At 35.9% G+C, this 26,078-nt stretch overlaps 3 protein-coding genes across 3 annotated transcripts in view; 2 read left to right on the forward strand and 1 right to left on the reverse strand.

Annotated features, from left to right (window-relative positions):
• LOC110449002 (neurogenic locus notch homolog protein 1-like) overlaps positions 1-3,056 on the forward strand; it is a 53,759-nt gene extending 50,703 nt beyond the window's left edge. Inside the window, exons 26-28 of the mRNA XM_021495575.1 lie at positions 17-25; positions 2,310-2,510; positions 2,728-3,056. Coding sequence (XP_021351250.1) covers positions 17-25; positions 2,310-2,510; positions 2,728-3,056 — 539 coding nt within the window. The remainder of the gene's footprint in view (positions 1-16; positions 26-2,309; positions 2,511-2,727) is intronic.
• A 14,748-nt stretch (positions 3,057-17,804) lies between these two features.
• On the reverse strand, positions 17,805-22,647 carry LOC110449003 (DNA primase large subunit-like). Its single transcript, XM_021495576.1, has 5 exons — positions 22,351-22,647; positions 21,276-21,771; positions 20,399-20,560; positions 19,177-19,392; positions 17,805-18,494 (listed from the first exon to the last, which is right to left on the reverse strand). Exons 1-5 carry the CDS (start codon positions 22,563-22,565, stop codon positions 17,805-17,807), a joined length of 1,779 nt encoding a protein of 592 aa, XP_021351251.1. The 5' UTR covers positions 22,566-22,647.
• Positions 22,648-23,375: 728 nt separating this feature from the next.
• The window catches only part of LOC110449004 (uncharacterized protein K02A2.6-like), a 3,039-nt gene continuing 336 nt past the window's right edge, over positions 23,376-26,078 (forward strand). Inside the window, exon 1 of the mRNA XM_021495577.1 lies at positions 23,376-25,938. Coding sequence (XP_021351252.1) covers positions 23,376-25,938 — 2,563 coding nt within the window. The remainder of the gene's footprint in view (positions 25,939-26,078) is intronic.

Consider the following 26,078-nt stretch of genomic DNA (forward strand, 5'->3'; position numbering starts at 1 on the left):
ATGTGAACACGAACAGTAACGTGCAGTAAGTACTTTAGTGTTGTAAATCATTTTTATCGCAATTGTCTCTTTTAAATTTGAAACAATCTTATATACATATCGCTTATATAAAGTGAAACATTCTTATGTCTATCGTCTTTATAACTTGAAATATTCGTATATCTATCGTCTATATAACGTGAAACATTTGTATATTTATCGTCTATATAACGTGAAACATTCTTATATCTATCGTCTATATAACGTGAAACATTATTATATCTATCGTCTTTATAACGTGAAACATTCTTATGTCTATCGTCTATATAACGTGAAACATTATTATGTATATCGTCTATATAACGAGAAACATTCTTATATCTCTCGTCTTTATAACGTGAAACATTCTTATATCTCTCGTCTTTATAACGTGAAACATTCTTATATTTTTGGTCGTTATAACGTGAAACATTATTATATCTATCGTCTATATAACGTGAAACATTCTTATATCTATCGTCTATATAACGTGAAACATTATTATATCTATCGTCTATATAACGTGAAACATTATTATATCTATCGTCTATATAACGTGAAACATTTTTATATCTATCGTCTTTATAACGTGAAACATTCTTATATCTATCGTCTATATAACGTGAAACATTATTATGTCTATCGTCTATATAACGAGAAACATTCTTATATCTCTCGTCTTTATAACGTGAAACATTCTTATATTTTTGGTCGTTATAACGTGAAACATTCTTATGTCTATCGTCTTTATAACGTGAAACATTCCTTTCTTTCTGTCGTCTCTGTTATATAAACATTCTCATTTCTATTTGTTCTATAACGTTAAACATACTTATATCTCTCGCATTTTTGTTACATGAAGCATTATCAATTTTCTATTCCCTTTGTTACGTTAAACATTCTATCTTTGTTGCGTCTGTAGCATAAAACATTCTCGTATTTCTATCGTTTCTATGAAGTGAAACATTCTACTATCTTAATTATTTCTGTAAAGTGAAACTTTCTGAATCTCCATCGGTCATTTGTATTTCTATTCTTTCTGTCACGTAAAATATTCTTATGTTTCTATGAATTCATCGATTCTGTTAATTGAAACATTCTATTTTATCGTTTAAGTAACATGAAATATTTTTTTCATCTGTATCGTTTCTTCAACGTGAAAGAACTCTTAAATCGTTTCTGTAAGGTCCACTTGAATTTAACTTTGACATTGTCAAGTACCTTGACATGTTTTTAGGAAAGATGATTGTATATGAGCTCGCTATCGAGTATCAAATGAGCTTTTTTTCTCTCTTCAAGTTCGTTATAATGAAACACCTTTAATTTTGAGTTAATCTAAGTTAGAATGCATCACGAAAGCTCAATGAGAATCGTACGCGTCGACGAAGACTTACGTACAGGATGGCAACTAACGACCGGGAAATTAAAATGGATATGAACCGTCTATTTTTTTAATTAAAGGTAACACATACCCCGTGTCTCCTACCTAATGACCCCATTACCGTCTATTCCATGTAATCTGGTTTATTATGTTGCAGTGAACGAAATACCCATCAAATCTTCACAATTTTACCTCGCGTGACATTTAACCTAGGAAACCAAGAAATTCCTTTTCAGACAAATAACCAGCTACTGGCGATCTCTCTATTTTGAAAGGTATAATCTTGTTTTTTATTTTACGTATTAAGCCATATTTTCACAAAACGGAATTTCTGTAAGATGTTTTAGTATTCTCTGATGAATAATAATGAGGTAGGAATTGATAAAATCGGTTGGATATTTCGTTCACAATCTTAAACATATTTGTAACTAAAATATTAAAGCGAGAACAAATTCTTGTCTTGCACTGAATTCCCACGTCTCCCCAGTAATACATCGCTTATTAACACTACGCTAATATACTACACAAGTGATTATGAAATAATTGTATGTGATTGTATGACATTTCCATAATGTAAATACAAGTTTCATGTTGGACAAGAAATCTTATTGTATCATTTCGTTATATATTTCCATTTAAATATCACATGACATTAGCTTTTTGTTGATTGTAAAGGTTGTTTTATCAATTTGTTGCTTTGTAATATTCAGACGAAATACATCATACCAGCTAGCTGCAATTTTGAAAGATCTTTCTATAAAACTGTAAAATTGAAAGGTAGATTTTATTTTTTTTTTTTTTTTGCTTATGCCATTTAAATTGAATGCTAACGTTATGTTGATGAATTGTCATTCGTAACATTTTTGATAAAACTAAATGAAAAGTAATACGATACGCATCTTGTCAAAAGCTGTATCAACCGGAAGTTCGACCACTGGAAGTGATACAAGTATTGCCCTGGGCACTGTTGTTGGGGCCGCCATTGGAGCCCTGTCCCTTCTTGTGCTGGTGGCTGTTGCTGCCTTCCTGGTGAAAAAGTTACAGGACCGGAAACGGAATAAGCAAGTAGATACCACGGACAACCTGGCACAAAAATTACCAACTCCAAAAGGTAAGATTATTTGGTTAGGTCGACACATGCAGTAAAACACAGGATACCAAATGTTAACATAAAGTTGACTTGAATTAATATACTTGTACTTTCTTTATTAAATTAACTAATTTATTTGAAGAATTCGATGCATTTTAAAAAAAACGCTTATTGTTTTAAATAATCGTCCGTTATTAAGCATAATTCAAGGATATACGCATATGCTTCTCTGTTGCAGCCCCAACAGCGACACACAACGTGTTTTTTGGCAAGTTGCCAAAGAAGACATCATTACCTCCCTTGTCAGGTAACATCTCGTCCCTGCCCGCCCTACCTGGAAATCTTCCGTCACTCACGCAAGCACTGCCCTCCTCAACAATGATGGCAGAGGTCACACCACATGTTACGCCAATGTCTACGTCACAAACACCGTCGACACCAGCCCTAAATTCTCCAGTGACGACACCATCCACGGCACATCCCACATCAATTTCACCTGACGTCACTCGTCCTCAGCTGGTCACTGAAATCACCTGCACTGATATTGCATTCTCCGATACTAACTGATATATGTATAAAAACCTAGTAGTAGTACATATATAACTGAAAGGTAAATATTTCTCCACTGATCAAAGTTTTGCAGTTAGGTTCGTTTAAGGCATTTTGCTTAGAAGAGATAGAAAACAATTCAACTGTATTGTTTTGTTTTATAAAACTACAGCAAATCCTTGATATTTCAAATATACAGTGTGAGGGGAGCAGTTCATTAACTCAAATATCACGTGAATATTTTCTTGAACACAGTGAGCACTATACACACAGTGTCCGGTTCCTTATTTAACTAGGTTCATTAACTGAACGTCAAAAGAAGTCTTAATCGGTAATACGGTAAGCGTACTTCTTTCAGCGCACTCAAATTCAAGCGCATTATCAAATTTTAACAGATTGGCGGATTGATGAATTGGAGCAACCGCACAAATGCAATAGATAATAATAATAAATATGGCGCAGTCATAGTTTAGCGCAATAATTCAAGCGTGGAATTAGCTAAAAGATTTGTACGTTTATTTTTTTGTTTTATTATTAAAAACAAGAGGCCCAATGGACCTGCATCGCTCACCTGTTATCAATCTCACACTTGTAACCTTAAAAGTGATCTAAAATAAAGCAACAGGCAAAATATCAGTGTTTATGACTAAAAGTCATTCAAAAGAACCTGGTAAAAGATTTCAAAACATTTGACCCCTGTGACCTTGAAAGTCCAACAAGGTCTTTACGTTGAATACATTGTATAACCCTTCATCTCAGCATGCAACTTGCCAAAAATCACCAACCCAGATCTTTTGCTTATTGAGATTAGGTAATTTAAAGATTTATACATATTTGACATATACATAATGTGACCATGAAAATGGGTCAAGGTCATTCAAATGAAAAAGCTTGATTGCCCTATATCCAAGCATTCTACTGGCCAAATAACAGCAATTTATACATCTTGGTTATCCAAAAGAAGTCGTTTAAAGATTATGAATATGTTTGATCCTTGTGACCTTGAACAAAGATCAATGTTATTCATTTTATAAATCTTGGTAGCCATTTATCCCAGCTTGTTGTGGTTAAATGTTACAATTCTTCACCTTTTGGGTATTCAAAAGAAGTTGTTTAAAGATTTTTTGGAGACAACTAAACCATGTGACCTTAAATATGGGCCAAGGTCATTTATTTGAATAATTTTCGTAGCCCTTCATCCCAACATACTACTGACCAAATGGCACCATTCCATTCAGAGGAAGTTGTTAACACATTTTAAACATAATTGACCCGTGACCTAATTAATTATGGGTCAATGTCATTTTTTTCAGACACTTGACCCATGTGACCTTGAATATAAGTGAAGGTCATTCATTTGAACAAACTTGGTGGCCCTTCATCCCGGCATTCTACTGGCCAAATATAATCAATCTGGTCCTTTGGGTTATTCAGAAGAAGTTGTTTAAAGTGTTTAACATATTTGATCCCAGCGTTAACGTTTTTGATTTACAAATGTCTTTAACTTCACTCAGAAGAAATGCCAAAATTGCATTATCATGTTTATACGTTCACATTTGCTCTGCATCCTTCCATGCAATACATTGAGAATACAAATGTTGTTAGGAGACTATAACAACATTTGCTATTGTAACGTCATCAATCTCTATTGTGACGTCATTAATTTTATTTTTGTCAACACTTGATCTGCTGTTCAAAATCGGTTCGAAATAACTAAATAAATCTACTCTATCAAAATGTTTATATAAAACATGAATATTTTAGCAAATATTGTTATGGTCCTATAACATACATTTCTATTCCTGACAAACTTACATAAAGCCCTATCGGACTTTATTTAGTTTGTCATCAATAGCAATGTGTGTCAAGTTTGTCATCAATAGCAATGTGTGTCAAGTTTGCCATCAATAGCAATGTGTGTCAAGTTTATCATCAGTAGCAATGTGTGCCATAGGACCATAACAACATTTGCTAAAACATTCATTGCTTAAGTATCTTTTAAAGGTACAATCACATGTGTGTGTCGTACTTTCATCTTGCTATATACATGTGGTAGACTCTGCTGGTGAATGTTTTAGTCCCCAGTAACCTTGGTAACCACAGTGGTCTCCTCTGAGTAGGACACGGTTCATAATATACAAATTTTACTTATAATTAGTTTGAAATTAATAAGTTCTCCTCAGAAAATTGAAGTTCATAATATCAAAGCGTTTTACGAACCTCCCCATCTGTTTCAACAGAAATTAAGACCAATTTAGATTTCCACCATTTTGGCCCCAAGCATCACCGATGAGTCAAAGAAGGACAAAGCAGCTGTATGAAGCAGTGCAATTCCTTTTGGCATATTGTATCTTTTACCAATTTTTAAAGATGCATGTGCGTCTCGTACTTTCCTTTTAAACTTCATTTAAAAAGAAGATAATTTCCCCTTTGTACAATCCTGTTTGAGTATAATCAACACGCTTACATATTTTGTCTTTAATTTTTTTTCTCTAACTTCATTTTAGTGTGGGTTAGAGCTTCTATTGTAATATCTACTATTTCAACTGAATTGTAACTTCTTTATACTGTTCTTACCAACGACCATACATGTACGTCCTAGAGGCTGACACTGCCATACTAGTCAGGATACGACGTGCAGTGATTTGGGCAATATTTTTGTATGGCTTCACACCAGGTTTTTTCCCTTGTCATACTTTTAAACCCAATAACGAAACTATGTAGCATTATTTCAAGGAAAATTATTATCACTATGGATATCATTGGAAATTCTATAATTACTTACCTTTATTAGACTCCGGTAACTTTCTCTCAGAACATTAAGAACGTTCATAAATGAAAGTTTATGTTGTTGCATATTTTATGCACGTGGAAAATTTAACGTCGTAAGCAGTTTTTTTTGTTTGGAATTGTTTGTGTGTTAATTATTTACTTACCTTGATGAACATTGCCTCAAACGCAATCTTAGATTGACTATAGTCGGAAAATAGGCAGTTGGTATAAAAGTATAACAAAGGTTTATCTTCCTCTCCTTTTTGTCAAAACAGTACAAAGCTAAGTAGATGATCAGATTCCGGTATTCATTATATTAAGACAGTTTAACAAATTAGTAATGCCTTGATTATGTATGATTTTACAGACGCTGAAATGCTTATGCTGCGATTACCAAATGCTCAGGACTTGAGGACGAAACCCGCGTTAAACTACTTCCGGCAGCAACAGTACAGCTGTTTGGATAACACCAGCAAAGCATCCAGTTCATAGTGGCACACTTTCCACCCCACTTTCCTACTACTGATATAACAAGTTATAAAGTAGAATGTATGGTGAGAATCGAGGGTTTTCAATGATAGTTCCAAATCTAAGTAAATGTGAATTGTCTCGGAATTTTTTTTAAACTTGTGAATATATAAAAAAAATACTTATCTAAGCAATTTCTAATGCAAAACAATGGTGATAGCTATAAATTGCGAAAAACATGGAGTAAAAGCAGGTGTAAACTACATAAAACTACGTATTTTTCACAATTTGTCGAAAAACTTAATATCAATAGTTCAGAAACATCTGAATATGTTACTTGAGATGGATTGGCGTTAGAATGACGCACATCTGTAGCAGTGCTTTACAATGCAACTTCTCACATTGTACTTTGGAAACTTTATAAGCTGTTGATAATGTCCAGAGAGCAGACCATGTAGTCACCAGGGTTCAAGAAGTTTTACGTCTGATTTAGTTCGGCCTGCTTATATCAACAACTTTAAACCATTATTTTTATTATCATTATTATCATTATTATCATTATATAACTTGAAATTTGATGAGATACATATATCTCATATACAAATATGTATATTGTATATTTATGTAGTTTGTTTTGAAATTTACGTATTTATTTAAAACTAAATGNCCCCCCGAAATTAACAAATAACGGAGATGATATTGAACTGCTTTTAATGCATAGACGTATTTGAAATGTTAGCAATACTTAATCAGTATCAATATTTCTAGTAAAAAACCCTTTATTATAGCGTTAGAGTGGTCATGTGGTGCAGTAGATAGCGCACTCTCCTTTCACAAAGACGGCATGGTTTCAATTCCCCGATAGTACATAAAACGTCACCTGCCTAGCAAAGTGGGTTTTCTTCGGGTTCTCAGATTTCATCACATTAAGACAATACCTACATGATTTTAGAAAATCAGGGCCAACAAGAATGATGTTTAATATTTGAAAAAATGTTTCATATTTGCCATAATTTAAATAAGAAATAAAAAGACTGTGTCTTGCTACCTGCCAAGTATAGCAAAGCAGCTTAGAGTGCTCCATTCCTGAAAAGTAATGGAGGGTTGGAGTATCGATCTCACGTCGGGTGTATTGTTCGGGGAACCCTGTGCAGTGCGAACACGTTATAGAGAAGCTTACGATAAAATGGTTTATTCAAATGGGTTTGTTATGACTTTTAGATAGATATGAAGCTATTTTATATTCCATTAGTATCATTAGTTGAAAAGAAGTTAAAATTGTCTTGTCATAGGTACATCCAGATAAATTAAAAATAAATAAATAATGTCATAGGTACATCCAGATAAATTAATAACAAAAAAATGTCATAGGTACATCCAGATAAATTAAAAATAAATAAATAATGTCATAAGTACATCCAGATAAATTAAAAATAAATAAATAATGTCATAGGTACATCCAGATAAATTAAAAATAAATAAATAATGTCATAGGTACATCCAGATAAATTAAAAATAAATAAATAATGTCATAGGTACATCCAGATAAATTAAAAATAAATAAATAATGTCATAGGTACATCCAGATAAATTAAAAATAAATAAATAATGTCATAGGTACATCCAGATAAATTAAAAATAAATAAATAATGTCATAAGTACATCCAGATAAATTAAAAATAAATAAATAATGTCATAGGTACATCCAGTTACGTTAATAAAAAAAAAATGTCATAGGTACATCCAGATAAATTAAAGATAAATAAATAATGTCATAGGTACATCAAGATAAATTAAAAATAAATAAATAATGTCATAGGTACATCCAGATAAATTAAAAAAAAATTATATAATGTCATAGGTACATCCAGATAAATTAAAAATAAATAAATAATGTCATAGGTACATCCAGATAAATTTATAAAAAAAAATGTCATAGGTACATCCAGATAAATAAAACAAAAAAACATTGATTTAGTATTGGCTTGATAACTCAGATAAGTCTAAAATTATATTCTTTGCGCATTGCAAGTATTCTACAGTAGGTGTATGATACAGTAGGTGGTGTATGATACAGTAGGTGGTGTATAATACAGTAGGTGGATGATGCAGTAGGTGGTGTATGATACAGTAGGTGTATGATACAGTAGGTGGTGTATAATACAGTAGGTGGTGTATGATACAGTAGGTGGTGTATAATACAGTAGGTGTATGATGCAGTAGGTGGTGTATGATACAGTAGGTGTATGATACAGTAGGTGGTTTATAATACAGTAGGTGTATGATACAATAGGTGGTGTATGATACAGGAGGTGGTGTATGATACAGTAAGTGTATGATACGGGAGGTGTATGATACAGGATGTGTATAATACAGTAAGTGTATTATACAGTAGGTGGTGTATAGTACAGTAGGTGGTGTATGATACAGTAGGTGTATGATACAGTATGTGTATAATACAGTAAGTGTATGATACAGTAGGTGTATGATACAGTAGGTGGTGTATGATACAGTAGGTGGTGTATGATACAGTAGGTGTATGATACAGTAGGTGTATAATACAGTAGGTGTATGATACAGTAGGTGTATAGTACAGTAGGTGTATAATACAGTAGGTGTATAATACAGTAGGTGTATGATACAGTAGGTGTATAATACAGTAGGTGTATGATACAGTAGGTGTATGATACAGTAGGTGGTGTATGATACAGTAGGTGTATGATACAAGGAAATATATTTTGATTGGTTTAATGCCTTGAAATTACTACGTCTGCTTTGTAAAACGTTCGCTGATTGGTAACAAAGAATTAGAAACAGGTAAAATTAGAATTTCAATAGTATGGTATTTATCTTCTTATATTTTTTTATGTATGATAAAATATCACTTTGAAGTTAAGTGAAATCAAGATTTCAGTTATCCTTAATACGATATCTTCTGCGAATCTAGCTCCGATGGCAAAAGCATTCCTCGTTTGATGCAAACAACATGTATTCATAAATGGCACGTGTTATTGTTCTGCAGGTAAATATTGGTATGAGTTATATACCATACAGTAATGAATGGGAAACTACGGCAATACGTGGAACTGTGTACATTGTATGTTTTTATTGTATTATACTCTTAATTTGATGATATGCAAGTTTTCGAGGATTAATTGTATCATTGTATTATATTTGTCAACTTTTTTCATACGTGCCTTTGTTACACAAAAGAAATTCTCTCGCATGCTATCGTTTCATTTATTCCGTCTTCTTGTATTGCAGAGTTGTCTGTTCTTATGAGCAGGTATTGATTGTTATGTAATTAGTTTGTGTGAGAAAATTACGTAGTTTTCTCAAAAAAATATGACGTTACTCTCACAAACAAATGACGTAACAATCAATACCTGCTCACAAGAGCAGATAACTCTGCAATACGAAAAGACGGAATTGTTAATTGTCGATCATTTTTATCAAGCTTTATACCACAATTGAGTGGCAGATGGCAAAACATATTTTTGTCGATTTAGAGGTATTATTATTTTTATCATTATCTAATTGTTTGTTTTTTATTTAGTTGTCACATTTACCGCATTTCTTAATATGCTTATGGAAATGTCTATTTATAAAATTATAATGTGTGGGCGCTTTGTCTGTTTGTTGTTTGGACAAAAGTATATGTTGGACATGAAAGGAATGGGGCTGTGATAAGATAGCAAATATATATCATGATCACGTGACGAGAAAATTCCAGGGACTACGCTCTCTTCAACTCCTATGGAATGTCAAGACACAATTTAACGCTTTGTGTGTGCAACCTTGCGGACGATAGAAACTGTCTAGATTGATCCTTTGTTGCACATACAAAGAATCGCACAGCACCATAACGGTAAAGTTCACCGACTTCGAGGTAGGGTGTCATTTCTATGTAATGTTTTAACTACAGGTATAAGTGAAGTGATTGGTTGGGTTTTCATAGCTGCAGCCAATCACATAGCTAACTTCGTGCCTTTGATTTTGTCATATCCTAGCATGCAGATAAAGTAAAGGCACGTAACGCTTTGAATTTTGAGGGTGGTGTATGCCATGCAGCAATAGCATACTATCAGGTATAGACATGTACTGAGGTGTATGTCAACATTAGAAAAGGTTTTATCTGGTGAAAAGGATTGGATACTCAGGTTTTATTTGTCACTGCTGAAACCAAACATCATCCAGGAAATTGTATGTATCGAAACATGATATAAAGTGTGTGTATTTGCGCAAAGGAGGTATTAAGGTCACAAATTAAGAAAGACGATCGTTTCACCGTTAGTTACACATCGCAACGGGTACTCTATATTAGGTGAAATGTGAATGAAGAAAAGCTATAGGTGTTAATTCAGTGCCGGGAATACAACAATAAAATCTGGTGGCCCCTTCTCCGATTTAAGATTCTTGGCGAGTTCATAAGCAAGAAACATATTGGTGCTTGAATAGCCACTTGCTTAAGTATAAACATTAAGTATATACGATGTGTTCCTATTTCCTTTGGCTGGATATTTGGACTCGGTAATGGATTCAAAAATTCTCAGAAACTCACACAATCGTTAGTTTGTTTTAAGCCTCGTTTTAAAGATACGACATTTTCTTATCCGTTAGTATCGAAAACTTTGGGTATAATGTTCATCGTTCACCGTCACGAACAGATGGCGTAGACAAGAGGTTGTCAATGGTTTTATTTTTTTTTGAGTATACCTTATTAAATGCCGAAAAATATTGGGAACAGGCAAAGTCTGTGTAATACCGCGAAGGTTGATACGATAGGATATGATACATGTTCTATCAAGTTTAACAAGTGCAGTGCATAGATGCATTTTTTTATTTCTAATATAATTTATTTATATGTGTGTTGCATGTACATGCACTATTCTTTGTAATGAAAATTGTGTTATTGGTCTTATTATTCGTTGTAAAGATATTTCAGTATTTGACATATTGATCTGTAAGGACCATGTATGATCTTTTCTTCAAACATGACCCCAAAAATCTGTGATAATTATAGAGAAAATAAGCGCTGTAAGATATTATATTATATAAAAGTATTGCTGCCGAGAATTGTAACATGTAGCCACTAATTATATTTTATTGTGACGTAGTCAGTCTGTGATTTGCCTTAGCTGTGATAAATACACCTAAATGCTCAATGTGACTTTTTGTTTTATTTTCGATTGTCGCACAACAAAAGACGCTCTACTAGTATAGAAAGTATATAGAATTTTCCCATCGTGAAGTAGCAGGAAAAAAATGTCTGATCACGTTAGAATAGAACAAGATATCCCAGAGGGATCTTGGCGCCCACCATTGTACCATCTTCATTAGTTCTTTGTCAGTGGGGTTTTTTTTTTCTTCTTTCCTCTTATCTGTTTGATCAAGTCATGTTAAGAGTAAATGCACCTTGAGGTAACTTTTGATCCAAACTTAATACTGATGTGTATGAAAGGCAACCTTCAAAGTGAGTTCGTAATTTCACATATCTACTAGTACATTACTTAATATGAAAGAAATATAATTGATCATTGCAATATGAGAAAGATCTGTTAAGTTCTTCCTTTAGCCATTTTGTTTTTATGATCAGTCTCAAAATATAACATACACAACGAGGGAACAAGGGGAACGTACTTATCAAATTTGAGAAAGATCCCTCAAGTTATTCCTGAGAAATAGTACTAACAAACCTTCAAAGTCAGAAATCGAAGATGGCTGTCGGTAGGCCATTTTGTTTAACTGATCAGTTCCAAAAGTAAACATGAACAATAAAGGATAGTGGGGAACTTGCATTGGCTGGTCCAAATAAAAACAAGAGGCCCAATGGGCCTGAATCACTCACCTGGTATTAATCTCACACTTGTAATCTTAAAAGTGGACTAATATACAGCTACAGGCAAAATATCTGTTTTCTATCCACTTGAATCTATTAAATGATTTAAACATATGACGCCTGCGACCTTGAAAGTTTATAGCCTTCCGTTCAGCCATATTTCTGGCTAAATATCATTACCCTGAACTTTTGAATATTCAGAACATGTCATTTAAAGATTTAAACATATTTGATCCCTGTGACCTTGAATATTAGCAAAGGTCATTCATTTGAATTAACTTGGTAGCCCTTCATCCCAGCATGTAAATGGCCAAATATCATCATCCAAGGCCTTTTGGTTATTGAGAAGAAATTGTTTAAAGTTTTGAAACATACTTGACCCCTGTGACCTTGAAAATAGATGAAGGTAATTCATTTGAATAAACTTGGTAGCCCTTCATTCCAGCATGTTACTGACCAAATGTCATTAGCCTATGCCTCTTGGATATTCAGGAGAAGTTATTTAATGGTTTTTAACATATTTGACCCCTGTGACCTTGAAAATACGTGAAGGTCGTTGGTTTGAACAAACTTGGTAGCCCTTCATCTGAGCATGATACTGGTCAAATATCATTGTTCTAGGCCTCTTTGGTATTCAGGATAAGTTGTGTAAAGGTTTTAAACATATTTTACCCCTGTGACCTTGAATATAAGTAAAGATCATTTGTTTAAACAAAGTTGGTAGCCCTTTATCCCAGCATGTTACTGGCCAAATATCATTATCCTAGGCTTTTTGGTTATTCAGAAGAAGTTGTTTAAAGGTTTTAAACATATTTGACCCCTGTGACCTTGAAAATGAGTGAAGGTCATTTATTTGAACAAACTTGGTAGCCCTCTATTACAGCATGCTACTGGTCAAATAGCATCATCCTTGGCCTTTTGGTTATTGAGAAAAGGTTGTTTAAAGGTTTTAAACATATTGGACCCCTGTGACCTTTAATATAAGTAAAGGTCATTTATTTTAACAAAACTTAGTAGCCCTTTATCCTAGCATGTTACTGCCTAGATATCATTATCCTAGGCCTCTAAGTTATTCAGAAGAAGTTGTTTAAAGATTTTTTAAGACAATTGACCCCTGTGACCTTGAAAATGGGTGAAGGTCATTTATTTGAACAAACTTGGTAGCCCTTCATTCCAGCATGCTACTGGCCAAATATCATCACCCTGGGAATTTTGGTTATTCAGAAGAAGTTGTTTAAAGTTTTTAACATATTTGACCCCTGTGACCTTGAAAATAGATGAAGGTCATTTATTTGAACAAATTTTGTAGCCCTTCATCCAAGTTTGCTTCTGGCCAAATATCATCACCCTAGGCCTTTCGGTTATTTAGAAGAAGTCGTTTAAAGTAAAATATTGACGCCGGACGCCGGACGGACGCCGGACAGACGACGGCTGCTGCACCACGGCATAAGCTCATTTGGCACTTCGTGCCAGGTGAGCTAAAAATTGGGCGAGTAAAAATTTGAAGCACTGGCCATGGCCCAAATAACATATTGGTGGCCCAAATAATTTTGGGAAGAAATATTTCCACAGCATTTAACACAATGCTTCAGCACATTTAAATTACATATAAGATCACAATGTTTGTAATATGTAAAATAGAATAAAACATTCTATTTTTAATTCTTCAACCCTAGTTAAAACCTGACATGTTTCGCAAATAAATTTTTCGAAAATATACACAATATAATATAATAAAAATATGAAAAAAAAAGCACTGAACATAATAATTAACGCACTACAGCACAAGACCGACTTCCGTTATCGTCGGTATCGACGAAGGAAGTTTAATAGATGAAGATGAAGATGAAGTCGCCCAAACTATTTTTGTTTGGCCAGTGACTACCTCACTTTTGACAACTTTTGGTCGCCCGAGCAAGACTTTAATCGCCATTGGCTAGCGGGCGACCGTCCATTTCAGGCACTGCAGTGCACAACAATGGAACAAGGGGAACCTACATATAAAATTTGAGAAAGATCCCTCTGGTACTTCCTAAGAAATAGCCATAACAAACTTTCTCTGTCAAAATCCAAGATGGCTGCCTGCCGGCCATGTTGTTTATCCGATTCAGTCTCAATAGTTGCCCTGCACAACAAGGGGCCAAGGGAAACCTACATATAAAATTTGAGAAAGATCCCTCGGTACTTCTTGAGAAATACTGATAACAAGAATTGTTTACGGACGGACGACGGACGATGGAACACGGACACAGTGTTATTTGAATAGCCCAATCTGATGGTGGGCTAAAAAGGGAGGTCTTGCTACGAATGGACTGATTAGGAACAAAAGTATTAGTGGTGATTGGATGAATGGCGGTCAGCTGTATGTAATATATTTTTTAACTATTTTAAATCAACCTTGAGCACTTAATTAATTTTTAACCTCGGATAAATATACCGTTCTGTCACACATGTATAGCGACATAGCTTAGAACTGTTGAACTACTAGTAATCAACCGTTTGTCATCCTCGAAACTCCAGGGGTTCCTCGCGATCGATACTCCAGGAGTTTACGCTCACTTTTGCTTTATGCACCCCTGGAATATGTCATGGCAAAATTGAAGGCTAGCTGTTTGATCGATCTCGGGTAAAATAAACTGACCAATCGCTAGGCTGATACCTATCCTTGGAAGATTACAAAGTAGCGACACCTGACTTCAAAGCAAGCAAATGATTCTTTTTGATCAACAGATCAAATTAGTCTTCTCGTCTCATCAACAAGGTGGTGCAAACTGAGTCTTCATTTTTGCTATAACATATTCTGGGGATGCAGAGAGCGAAAGTAAGAATAAACCTTGGGAGTATCGAGGACGACCGTTTGTGAAAGTGTTAAGAATTGAAAACTGATAAATCTCATGGGTATGAGGTACCGATAGATTAAGCAAATAATGTATTATCAATGTACATGATCTAAATAAAAATGTGGCTTGTTTTCAATGTTTTGTTTGTTTGTATGGGGTTTAACTGCCTTACACAGCCAGGTTCAAATGATAACGAGTACCTAGAAACACACCATTGAAAAGAGAGAGTATTAAAGTCAGAAAGGAAACGATATAGATCAAGTTTGGTTCAATTCAATGTTCCTTAAGCAGAAAATAGGGATGAAACCCGTGACTCTGCAGGGGGTCCCACATATTTGCCTCTTACAGGATGTAGTGGGATACAGTAGGGTTTGGTTGTTGTAACATTGAGTCCTGTATGATTGATTGTTACCTACATCACTATAAATACACACTAAACCATTTTGAATGTCACCAAAGAAATTTTACCAGGAAAACATAGCAAGTCGCTCAATAGTGTCCTGTCAAGACTATTATCTATGGCTTGGTAAACTGATTGGCTGACAGGAGCGTCCAACAACCAAGTGTTTTTTACAATTGCCTTTCAAAAATTAATTGGTTGACAGCACTTCAAAACAGCTAGGAATTGAGGAAACTAATGGTACAGATAATGTCACATAATGTTTGTTTTTTATTGATCAGGTAACAAAACAGTTGCTTCATTTATTTACAGTCAACAGCCAAATCCATTCCTCTAAGGTTTTGGGACAAATGGGATGAACTCTTTTGCGAAGCTGCTGGACGAGGGAACCAGTTCAACTGGTGGGTCCTAACAACTTGACTGATTTATGCTTAATCATATCTAGGGACTGATTGCTATTATTTCACTGTAAATGTATACATATTTCCACCCTCCCCCCGTTTTTGTGAACAAAAACATATGTCTCCCCTTATTAGCCAATAGAAAAACCCCGGTATAAAAAATTAACAAAGGGCCATATCGCTATATATAGTGGGGCACCAGACCCGAATTAATAATTTGACACTCCTACTTACCCAAGATACATTAATACTTTAGCAACTTTGGTCAACGTAGGTGAAACTAGAACACTGACAGGTCAGTACATGTAAGGGCCCCGTCTTGTGGCAATATATCCCCCATAATCGTCAAGAAGCAATCTGCCCATATAGCTGAGCTTGACGTTTGATATTTGGACTTCAAAAATTATCGCAGGAAGCAAAAGATACATTTTACATGTACTATGATGCTAGTCTTGTTTCCTTCCACTTCCATATTTGCTGGGCTAACAGAAATGTAAATACCAGTGCAATACTCATTTGTTAGCTTTGATTTGTTTTATTTCACCTTAAATACCTTCCCCATCAAGAGCCAGGGTCAAAGTAAGAGATCCACTTTGTCTTTGACCTTTGGACCCAAATGACCTTGACCTTTAACCCAGTGACCCTGATCTTTGGTCAGTTGACTCATTCTTCAATTCCGACCAACTTTGCATCATAATGACAAAATGTTCATCAGTGAAAAATACAAAACTTGACCTTGACCTTGAACCTTTGGAACCCGTAACCTTGACCTTTGGTCAGTTGACTCTGTGTTAAGTTCTGAACAACTTTGCTTCGCATACAAAAAATGTTCATCAGTAAAAAAGACACAATATCTGACCTTGAAATTGATCCAGTGACCTTGACCTTAAGTCAGTTGACTCCTTGCTAAATTCCAACCAACTTTGTTTCATAATGTCATAACAAAATGTTCATCAGGGAAAAGATACAAAATTTTACCTTGACCTTTGACCCAGTGACCTTGACCTTTGGTCAGTTGATACCTTCAATGATTGTGACGGACGGACGGATGAATTAGTATAGGGCACCCGCATCTTTGATGCGGGGCCCTCATAACATGGAAAATATGGTGTGGACAAACTTCGGTATTGAAATTAAACAAAGGGCCATAACTCTGTATATAGTGACGCACGAGACCTAATTCCAGTGCACTGCACTTCTTCTGTGAGTGATGCAGGTATACTTTTAATTAAGATATCTTTAATGGTTTAGACGTTATGAAGTGGACAAACTTCGGTATTAAAAATAAACAAAGGGCCATAACTCTGTATCTAGTGGGGCATAAAATCTGATTTAAGTGTGAGAAATTCCGCCTTCCCAGGATACATCCATATGGTAAGTATGGTCAACGTAGGTGAAATAACATAGAACTTATGCTCTGGACAAACTTCGGTATTAAAATTATACAAAGGGCCATAACTCTGTATATAGTAGGGCACGAGACCTAGTATTAGTGCACTGCACACTTTCTGTGGGTGATACAGGTATACTTCAAATTTGAATAAGATATCTTTAACGGTTTGAAATGTACAGGCTGGACAAGAATTTACTGAAAATGTGCACTTATTTGACCTTTGAACTTGAGGTGAGGTCACAGTGACCCAATTCCAGTGCTCTGCACACCTCCTGTGGGTGATGCATGCATACCTAAAGTTTCATCAAGATATCTTTAAGGGTTTAAAAGTTATGGCACAGACAAGTCAGATTAGAAGAACCAGAAGAACCAGTACTAATACAAAATGTCTCCCTTCATTCGAAGGGGAGACATAACTATTACTTCACACTTAAGATCTATAGAAGTTCAAAATTTTATAACAATTTCAGATTACAAAGGTATTTATACAACCACAGATAATAATTTGTGAACCGCTTTAAGACGACCTACAAACTAGGCTGTGATAAAGCGGTATAAAAGAGTCTAAAATTATTATTATTATCATTAATTAAAAGAAACCAAGATGACAAAACAATGACAGAACAATAACAAATCAAGATAGACACAATTATTTATTTACATGTTGTTTTCAAACCCTCAACTAATTTTCTGAGGCTGAAGTAATACTGTGAAGGTTTTAAAAACACATCATCGTCCTGGTCCTCCCCTTCCCTAATCCTTGCCTCCTCTTTCTGTGAGCAGGTTGGAGGGGAGGAGCCCAAACGTGCATGAGTACAGGCAGGCAAACTTGTAATAATCACATCTGTTCTCTCTGACAATGTTTCGACCATGTGTGAGTCAGTGCCTGCACATGGCATGTCAAAACCTGAATTGCAGTTTGTATCACCAAGAGAATTGCTCCACATTTTGCTAACACAACTGTGACCAGCACAAGTAGCTATACTTGACCTTTCTGGAATTCTGATGCTGTGAACTTCTGAAGATCCAAGGTCAAAAGTCAAGGATGCAGCACTGTTCATCACCTTATGACCTTTGTTGATTACCATACAATATTCTCTATTTCCAGATCGAGTTACCACTGGCTCAGCCTTACACTGGTCTTCCATTTTCTGAATAAGTTTCTTAGATTTTTCCACAAATAAACTTCTACAAGCTTCTGAGTATTTTCCATCTGCTGAAAGCTGTTTAATTGTCTCCCTTGAGTGGACAATTTCTTCCCTTTGAAGTAGGAGATCTAAATGATTGGAGTCGAAACACCTGAATGGACATCCACCTTGCTCCCCAAACCCAGAGGCTGCATTCTGTGAAACAAAGTTACTTATAAACATTAGGTAAATAACTATAATAAAATACTAAAGCAACAGTTAACATCGAAGTAAATTCATATAGGATTTAATACACAGGGAGTGGAAATAATCACTAAAGCTGTTTAATCCTGTCAACATAAATATGCTAGGGAGGTACTTAGAAACTCCCTGTATATGTTTTTTTTTATATATAGAGAGAACATGTATAATTCTAAATCATTGCCTACATAAAAAATTCCACACTGCAATTAGTTAAAAAAGGCTTAACGCAGCGTGAACATTTTTGTATGCGAACATTTCCATTTTTACAGTTAGTCAAATTCAGCATCTTCACCAATCACTCACAAGAGCAGCCCAAGGTCGTGCCTGATGCAAGTAAAATCCACGCAACAATTAGTTTTACCAAAATATGGACAAATCAATTCTTCCAAACTTAACCATCTGTATGAACGGTCACAAAGACACGCAGAGGCACATAAAGTTTCTCTATTGCCCATCAATTTTATTGAGCAGGATAAAATAAAATGTTAAAATAACTGTACCATACCCAAATCATTTGGAGATGGCTTACACACGCTTTGCCTGATACCAAATCCATTAGCTTCTTTTTGCGATAAAATTTGTTGAAATCAAATAATGAAAAGTTCCTATCGTCTTCAGTATTTAATTGATTTACCTGTAGCGTTGTGCAGCAGTGTCCTCTGTAGTTGGTACAGGCGCCCTCTAGTCCATACAGATGTCGGATATTGTAGGTGTATCGTCTACCATCCTGCTGCCAGCTGTGGGAGCAATTATCGTTAGCGTTCGTAGGTTTCAAGTATTCTTTTCTCCAAAACATCAGTGCTTCATGAACTGGCATACCATTTTCTTTCAAGAAGAGGGTGTACTGTATCTGTCATTAAAGAAAAAGATATCTTGGATGCCAAATAAAACTACTATTTACACAATAAGAAATTTGTGCCTCAGCAGTCACGTTTTTGTTATAAGGCATGCAGGCATAACTTGGCAGATTTTTTCTTTAATTTTCTTTAATTCAGTTGATAGTAAATTACATTATCAGAACTGCAACTGTTAATGCATCCATTTTGATATACAACACTGTACTCTTTGTAGTACATTGTGTACATGCATACCAAGTTTCATCAATATTGAATGATATTCAAGCAAATTATCTAGCAGAAAACAAAGTGTGGATGGCAGATAGATGGTTGCACGGACACACCTTATACCATAATGCATGTATGTCCTGACAAAATTTTTGACAGGTGTATCAAAAATGAAGTTTTAAATTCCGTTGATTTTGTTGGTAATCTCATTCTGTATCCAGGTTTTCATAGGTCAATAAAGTAATTACAAGTTTGATATAAAGCAATTCTCCGTTGTGTACTCGTAATCCACAAATACATGTACCCACGAAATGGTGTTTTGCCGGGGTAACCCTGAAATTTGGGCCCCACGAAAATATTGGATTTCACAGTATATAGTATATAACCAACTTCTGTTCATATCAACATAAATGTCATAAGGATGAAAGAAACTGAACACCATGACCCGTAAAATCCATGAAACCATTCTCATGCTTAAGCATGGATTCTAGGCTCAAACAAGTTTTCTTGTAAATCATTTAAATCATGTCAAACGATCAAAAAGTCAAATGTAAACATTGAAATCAGTATTTGGCTTGAAGATTTTATAGAAATTTTCCAAATCACTGACAAAATAAGATTTTTTTGTTAATTTATAACCTGTACAAAATATTACGCTTGAGCACAAAATCTTTACTTGAACTCGAGAACAACATCATGAATATGGACGCAGATCTCTCAGCTGTGCTCCATATCCTCTATAGCAATGTCCCCACATGAACACCATCATGTAACAGGTGGGATGATACCTACTCTGGCATGGTGTTGAAGTCTGTGCCTTGTTGTCAGGATGTGGTGGACATGTGACATGCAAGGAGGGAATAAGGTCATGACCTCAGGCACTTGATCATGTGACAGGTTTGCATCAATTTGAGGACCATCTTCAAATATGCCATGGTGTTTTCTGAATAACGCCTGAATGAAAAAAACACCATACCTATTTTCTTAGTAAAAATATCATTGCATTTTTTATAGCGAGAAACCTACAATATCAATATGTCTATTGTTTTCATAAAAATTCACAGCATGAAACTTTTTTCTTATTTTTCACTCAGTACATTAACTGCTTCATTTACTCATCTGTTAAAAACCACAAGAATAATGTGTTAACACTTTCACTGCCTAGATCAATATTTAGCACGAAAACAAAACAGTTTGTTTCCTTAAATGGCATTAGGAAGGGAGGTAATAAAATATAATTTTTCAATATATATAGGAAAGGAATCTACACTTTCACCGTGCTTCCTTGAAAATTGCCAAAAACAAAATCGGAATAGGCACAGAAGTGTCACTAGAAAAAACAACTCCATTTTCATTTGGCCCTACCCTAATATTTTTCGGCTCTATAAGAAAAAAAAAAAGAAAAAACAATCTCAAAGCCTGGAAACCTGCTTTTGTGATACTCTGTAAAATCTGTTTGGCCCAGGACTAGGAATTGATTTTCAGCAACACTAGTCATTCGAGCTAGTAGTTTCCAATTTCAATAGTCCATGTGCAAATTCCACTAACCTATTATTATTCAACATGCAAAGTAATATCACATTTTGACTAGTCAATCAGACTAGTGGTGTTATGTATTCACCCAGAAAAAGCACTGAAATCAGTGACATGATATACAATATTTGTTTACCTGTATGTGTCTTGTTAATGATCGCATCCTTTTGTCTTGTAGAAAACTTGTCTGGACACGACAAGTTCTGTCCACCCCCCAAACTAGCAGCTGATACCACAAGTTAGAGATCACATCTTCCAATTTACAGAAAGGGACAAAAGCCAGACCATTTTCCAGCTCAACTCGTCGCTTAGCAACAAGTTGATGTACAACAAAGAATGGAATCCAAAATCCGTCTTTATTATCTCCTGACAGATATTTCTGCACAATCAGTTTCCATCTTGGTTCTGTAGCTGTGATCTTTCTAAAAATGTCTCGGATGTGTTTAAGTTTTTCAAAGTCAAGCGCAGATGGAATTAAGTAATTGTGTTGCACCTTTTGGAGATGAGAATCTGCTTTTTTCAATGATTTAGTCAATTCATCCTCCGACATGCACTGAAATCTGAATTTGAATAGTTGACTTTCTGCTTTCAATAAAAATCCCTTGGTGTCATGATCCTGGCACAGAATCAGCCTAAAAACCAAAAGAAAATCATTTTTAAGCTAAAAGAAGAAACTACATGTATATATCAAATTACTGAACTGTGCTGATACAATACTCTAACTCATAATTCACTGTGGTTAAAATAACATACAATGTAGAAGTTTAAAGGTGCGCTTAAGTTAGGTTGCCTTACAAGTGTCAGCTGTAGGGAATTTCCCCTTAGCTCAGCAATAGACCATCGGGCTGGAAAGAGTACCTACTGTGACCAATAACACACTCAAGCCTCCATGCGTAGTCAACACCTTACGATGCCCGACTACCTATAATTCTAGTGTTGGTTGGCGACACCCTAGTCGCTGACCACAGACCGTCAACACTAGCGATGTCACTGACCTAGTCATTGTTAAATAAGTATTATAGCAACTATCCATCGACAGAACTATACCCATCGAATTTGGGTTGACGGTAGCTAATATAATGGCGATGTGGGACTTGGGCACCTGAGCGTGCAACACACGTTGGGATTATGCCCTAGACCCGACTCGTCCTATTACATACGTTTCGATATAAACGTTACAATGATGACGAACAAGTGTTGGACAAGCTTACCTGAGGATGAAGTGTGACACTACGTCCTTTGTGCTTCCGTCAAGTAAACAATCTGACTCAGCAACCGTCAGAAAATCTGTCACTGTATCCTGCAATTTTAGCTTATCGCCGCCACAGCTAGTAATTTTGAGAAGAAAATCCAGTCTCGTGCGTGCAAACTTTTCTAAATGTTGTAATGAAATATTTCCGGAGGGTGGATTTAAGTAGAAAGTCATTTTTCAGACAGAAATTCGTCATTTTAAAGGAGAGTTATACTTAATGTACAAAGCGAAACTAGCATTGCCGCCATTTGCCTATTTTCTGATCTTCCACGAAAAAGAGTTCCGCGAAGCATTTTTCGCGGGAAATATATAAAATTGATATGTCCGTAAAGCAAAGAATGTGAATGGAATAATCTATATTCAAATTAGACGGTCACATTCGACAAATTTTAAAAATGAGTAACTGAAACTTTTTATATTTATATATTTTCATCATTTAAAAGTCTATATTTTTATGTCACTATATTCTTATGTAATTGTGGTCTAAACTCATGTCCATAATGTGCGTATTTATTTCCATGTCAGATTAATAAACTACCTGAATTTTATATTTCTGTGTCTGTGTTTATTTGCCAAATATTTCAATTATATCAGACTGTAGGACCCTGACGGACCCAAGATCATCGAACATGGGTGTTGGTTTTGAAGTGAAAATCGACCCTTTTAAGTAATAATAATAACAATAACTCGAGGTTCTTTTATACTGCTTTATCACAACTGTGGTATTAATGTCTATTGTATATATTCAGTCAGGTAAAGGGACATAACTCGTCCATACTTGCCATCTGTTATATGTGGAACTCTCCAATGTGAAGTTAATAAAATATGTTGAGTGTAATGGAACACATGTGTTGACTGGATCTAATATGTACAAGAACGAATCAGGTTCAATCCGGGGATGGGCAAGTCATCCAAACATATGAAGCACGTTAGATGCTACAATTGGCGACGAGGATAAAAACTGTATACATTTAATTGGTTAAAATGGCGACATACATGGAAATTGGAGGTATTCCAAATTTTGATTGCCACGGAGATTCGTCCGCCATTTCTCAACGATGGAGAAAGTGGAAAAGGGCATTCGAACTGTTTGTTGTGGGCAAGGGTATAACAGATCTTACACAGAAAAGGGCGTTGTTACTCCATTGTGCCGGGATGAGAGTGCAGGAAATATTTGACACACTCGCGGACACAGGAGAAGATACAGATTACGACAAGGCTGTACAGAAGCTGGGAGAGTACTTCGCGCCACAAGGAAACATTTCATTCGAGAGACACCAGTTTCGGCAACTCAAACAGGAGTCTAGTGAGTCAGTTGAACAATTTATAACGAGGTTACGCGATAAAGCCATGACATGTGAATTCGGAGATGGTAAAGACGACCAGATCCGTGATCAGGTTATCGACAAGTGTAAGTCGACACATCTACGGAAGAAATTTCTGGAAAAGGGAGGAACATTGACCCTCACAAAAATGCTGGAAATGGGTAGAGCGCATGAAGCAGCAGAGAGACAGGCAGCAGTAATGCAGGAAGAAACTGTACACGCAGTTTATGAGAAAAGGAAAGGACACAAACCAGGTTACCAGGGGGCTGACCGTTTCAATACAAGTAGTCAAGGTAACAAATCTCAAGCATGCTTCCGGTGTGGGAGACAGGGACACTATTCAAAAGATAAGGAATGTCCAGCCAGGAATAAGAAATGCAATAAATGTCATAAAATGGGACATTTCCAGAAGTGTTGTAAGACAAAGGGAGGTAATCCAGGGAATGGCCGATCACAGGAACGTACGGTGAAATATGTACAAGATCAGGATTCGGTTGAGTTAACTGACTACGTTTTTAGTGTTGTTAAAGAACCAGTTGGAGAACAGGTTAGTGTGATAGTTGGAGGTGTGCCAATATCATTTACTGTTGATTCAGGTGCAGGTGTTAATATGATAGACCGAGAACTCTGGGAAAGTCTGAAAAAGTCAAAGATAAACTGTGTAAGTAACAATACTGACAAGAAATTGTTTGCTTATGGAAGTACCAAGCCACTGCCTTTAGCAGGATGTTTTGAGGCTGATGTCATACTTGGAAACAAGATGGTACCTAGGGTGATGTTTTATGTTTTGGAGGGAACAGGCCAACCACTACTAGGCAAGATGACTGCTATAGAATTAGGAGTTCTACATGTGGGTACTGGGCACATTAATTCCGTTGAACATGATATCAGTAAGGCTGAACTTATGAAGAAATACCCTGAATGTTTCACAGGAATTGGGAAATTGAAAGACTATCAAATGACTATAGCACTGGACGACACAGTTACGCCAGTTATTCAACCATTGCGGCGTATACCCTACCATTTACGTGACCGACTTGAGAGCAAAATACACGAGCTGGAGTCATTAGACATTATTGAGAAAGTCGAGGAACCCAGTGCATGGGTAAGTCCAGTTGTTATTATTCCCAAGTCAAACGGGGATATTAGACTTTGTGTTGACATGCGAAGGGCCAATGAAGCTGTAATTCGTGAACGGTATCCGATACCAACTGTAGATGAAATACTACAGGACCTGAATCAGAGCAAGGTTTTTTCAAAACTTGATATTCGCTGGGCGTATCACCAGATTGAGCTAGCCCCAGAGTCACGTGGTATTACAACATTCCAAACTCACTTAGGCATGTATCGGTATAAACGACTAATGTTCGGGATCAGCTGTGCCCCTGAGCTCTACAACAAAATCATACAACAGGTTCTGAGAGAGTGTCCAGGTGTCAACAGTATATTTGACGACATTGTTGTTCACGGAGAAACACAGGGTGAGCACAACAAAAACTTGGACAAACTGTTACAAACCTTACGTGAGAAGGGCTTGACATTGAATTTGGACAAATGTCAATTTAATATGTCACAGATTACATTCATGGGACATGTACTTTCAGAGCATGGAATCAGTCTCGACGAGGACAAAGTCAAAGCGGTCGTGAACGCGAGACAACCTTCAAATGCTGGAGAAGTAAGAAGTTTCCTAGGCCTAGTCAATTTTAGCTCCAGATTCTTACCCAACCTGGCAACTGTATCTGAACCCTTACGACAGTTAACCCGAAAGGATGCACCATTCAATTGGGGTCCAACTCAGGAACAGTCTTTTAAGAAACTTAAGACGATGTTGTCAAATGCATGTGTTTTGGGATATTTTGACCCAAAAGCCAAGACGCAGGTTATCGCTGACGCGTCACCTGTGGGATTAGGAGGAGTGCTAGTACAGGAGCAGGACAATCACACACGTGTAATTTGTTACGCGAGCCGTAGTTTGACAGACATTGAGCGGAAATATTCACAAACCGAGAAGGAGGCCTTAGGACTGGTCTGGGCATGCGAAAGGTTCCATATGTACCTATATGGACAGGAATTTGAACTTGTTACAGATCACAAACCTCTACAGTTCATTTTCTCACAGAAATCCAAACCCTGTGCTCGTGTAGAACGCTGGATTTTGCGGCTACAGTCCTATACCTATACTGTCAAGTATATACCTGGATCTCAAAACATCGCAGATTGTTTGTCTAGATTGATTTCAAAGTCTTCTGATGGACCATCACATCATGATACTGAGACCTACATCAAGCAAATTGCAGAGTACTCAACTCCAGTTGCTATGACAACACGCGAAATCGAACGCGCCTCGGATAATGACCCG

This window comes from Mizuhopecten yessoensis, unplaced genomic scaffold, assembly GCF_002113885.1.
Source record: "Mizuhopecten yessoensis strain PY_sf001 unplaced genomic scaffold, ASM211388v2 scaffold4411, whole genome shotgun sequence".
Lineage (NCBI taxonomy): Eukaryota > Metazoa > Mollusca > Bivalvia > Pectinida > Pectinidae > Mizuhopecten > Mizuhopecten yessoensis.

Excerpts from the sequence above, each read along its gene's own strand:
- LOC110449003 (XM_021495576.1), bottom strand. The coding sequence starts at position 22,565 with ATGACTTTCTACTTAAATCCACCCTCCGGAAATATTTCATTACAACAT. Across the intron at positions 21,772-22,350 it reads GTGTCACACTTCATCCTCAG|GCTGATTCTGTGCCAGGATC; the intron begins GTAAGCTTGTCC and ends TTTGGTTTTTAG. Across the intron at positions 18,495-19,176 it reads ACTGCTGCACAACGCTACAG|AATGCAGCCTCTGGGTTTGG; the intron begins GTAAATCAATTA and ends TTTGTTTCACAG.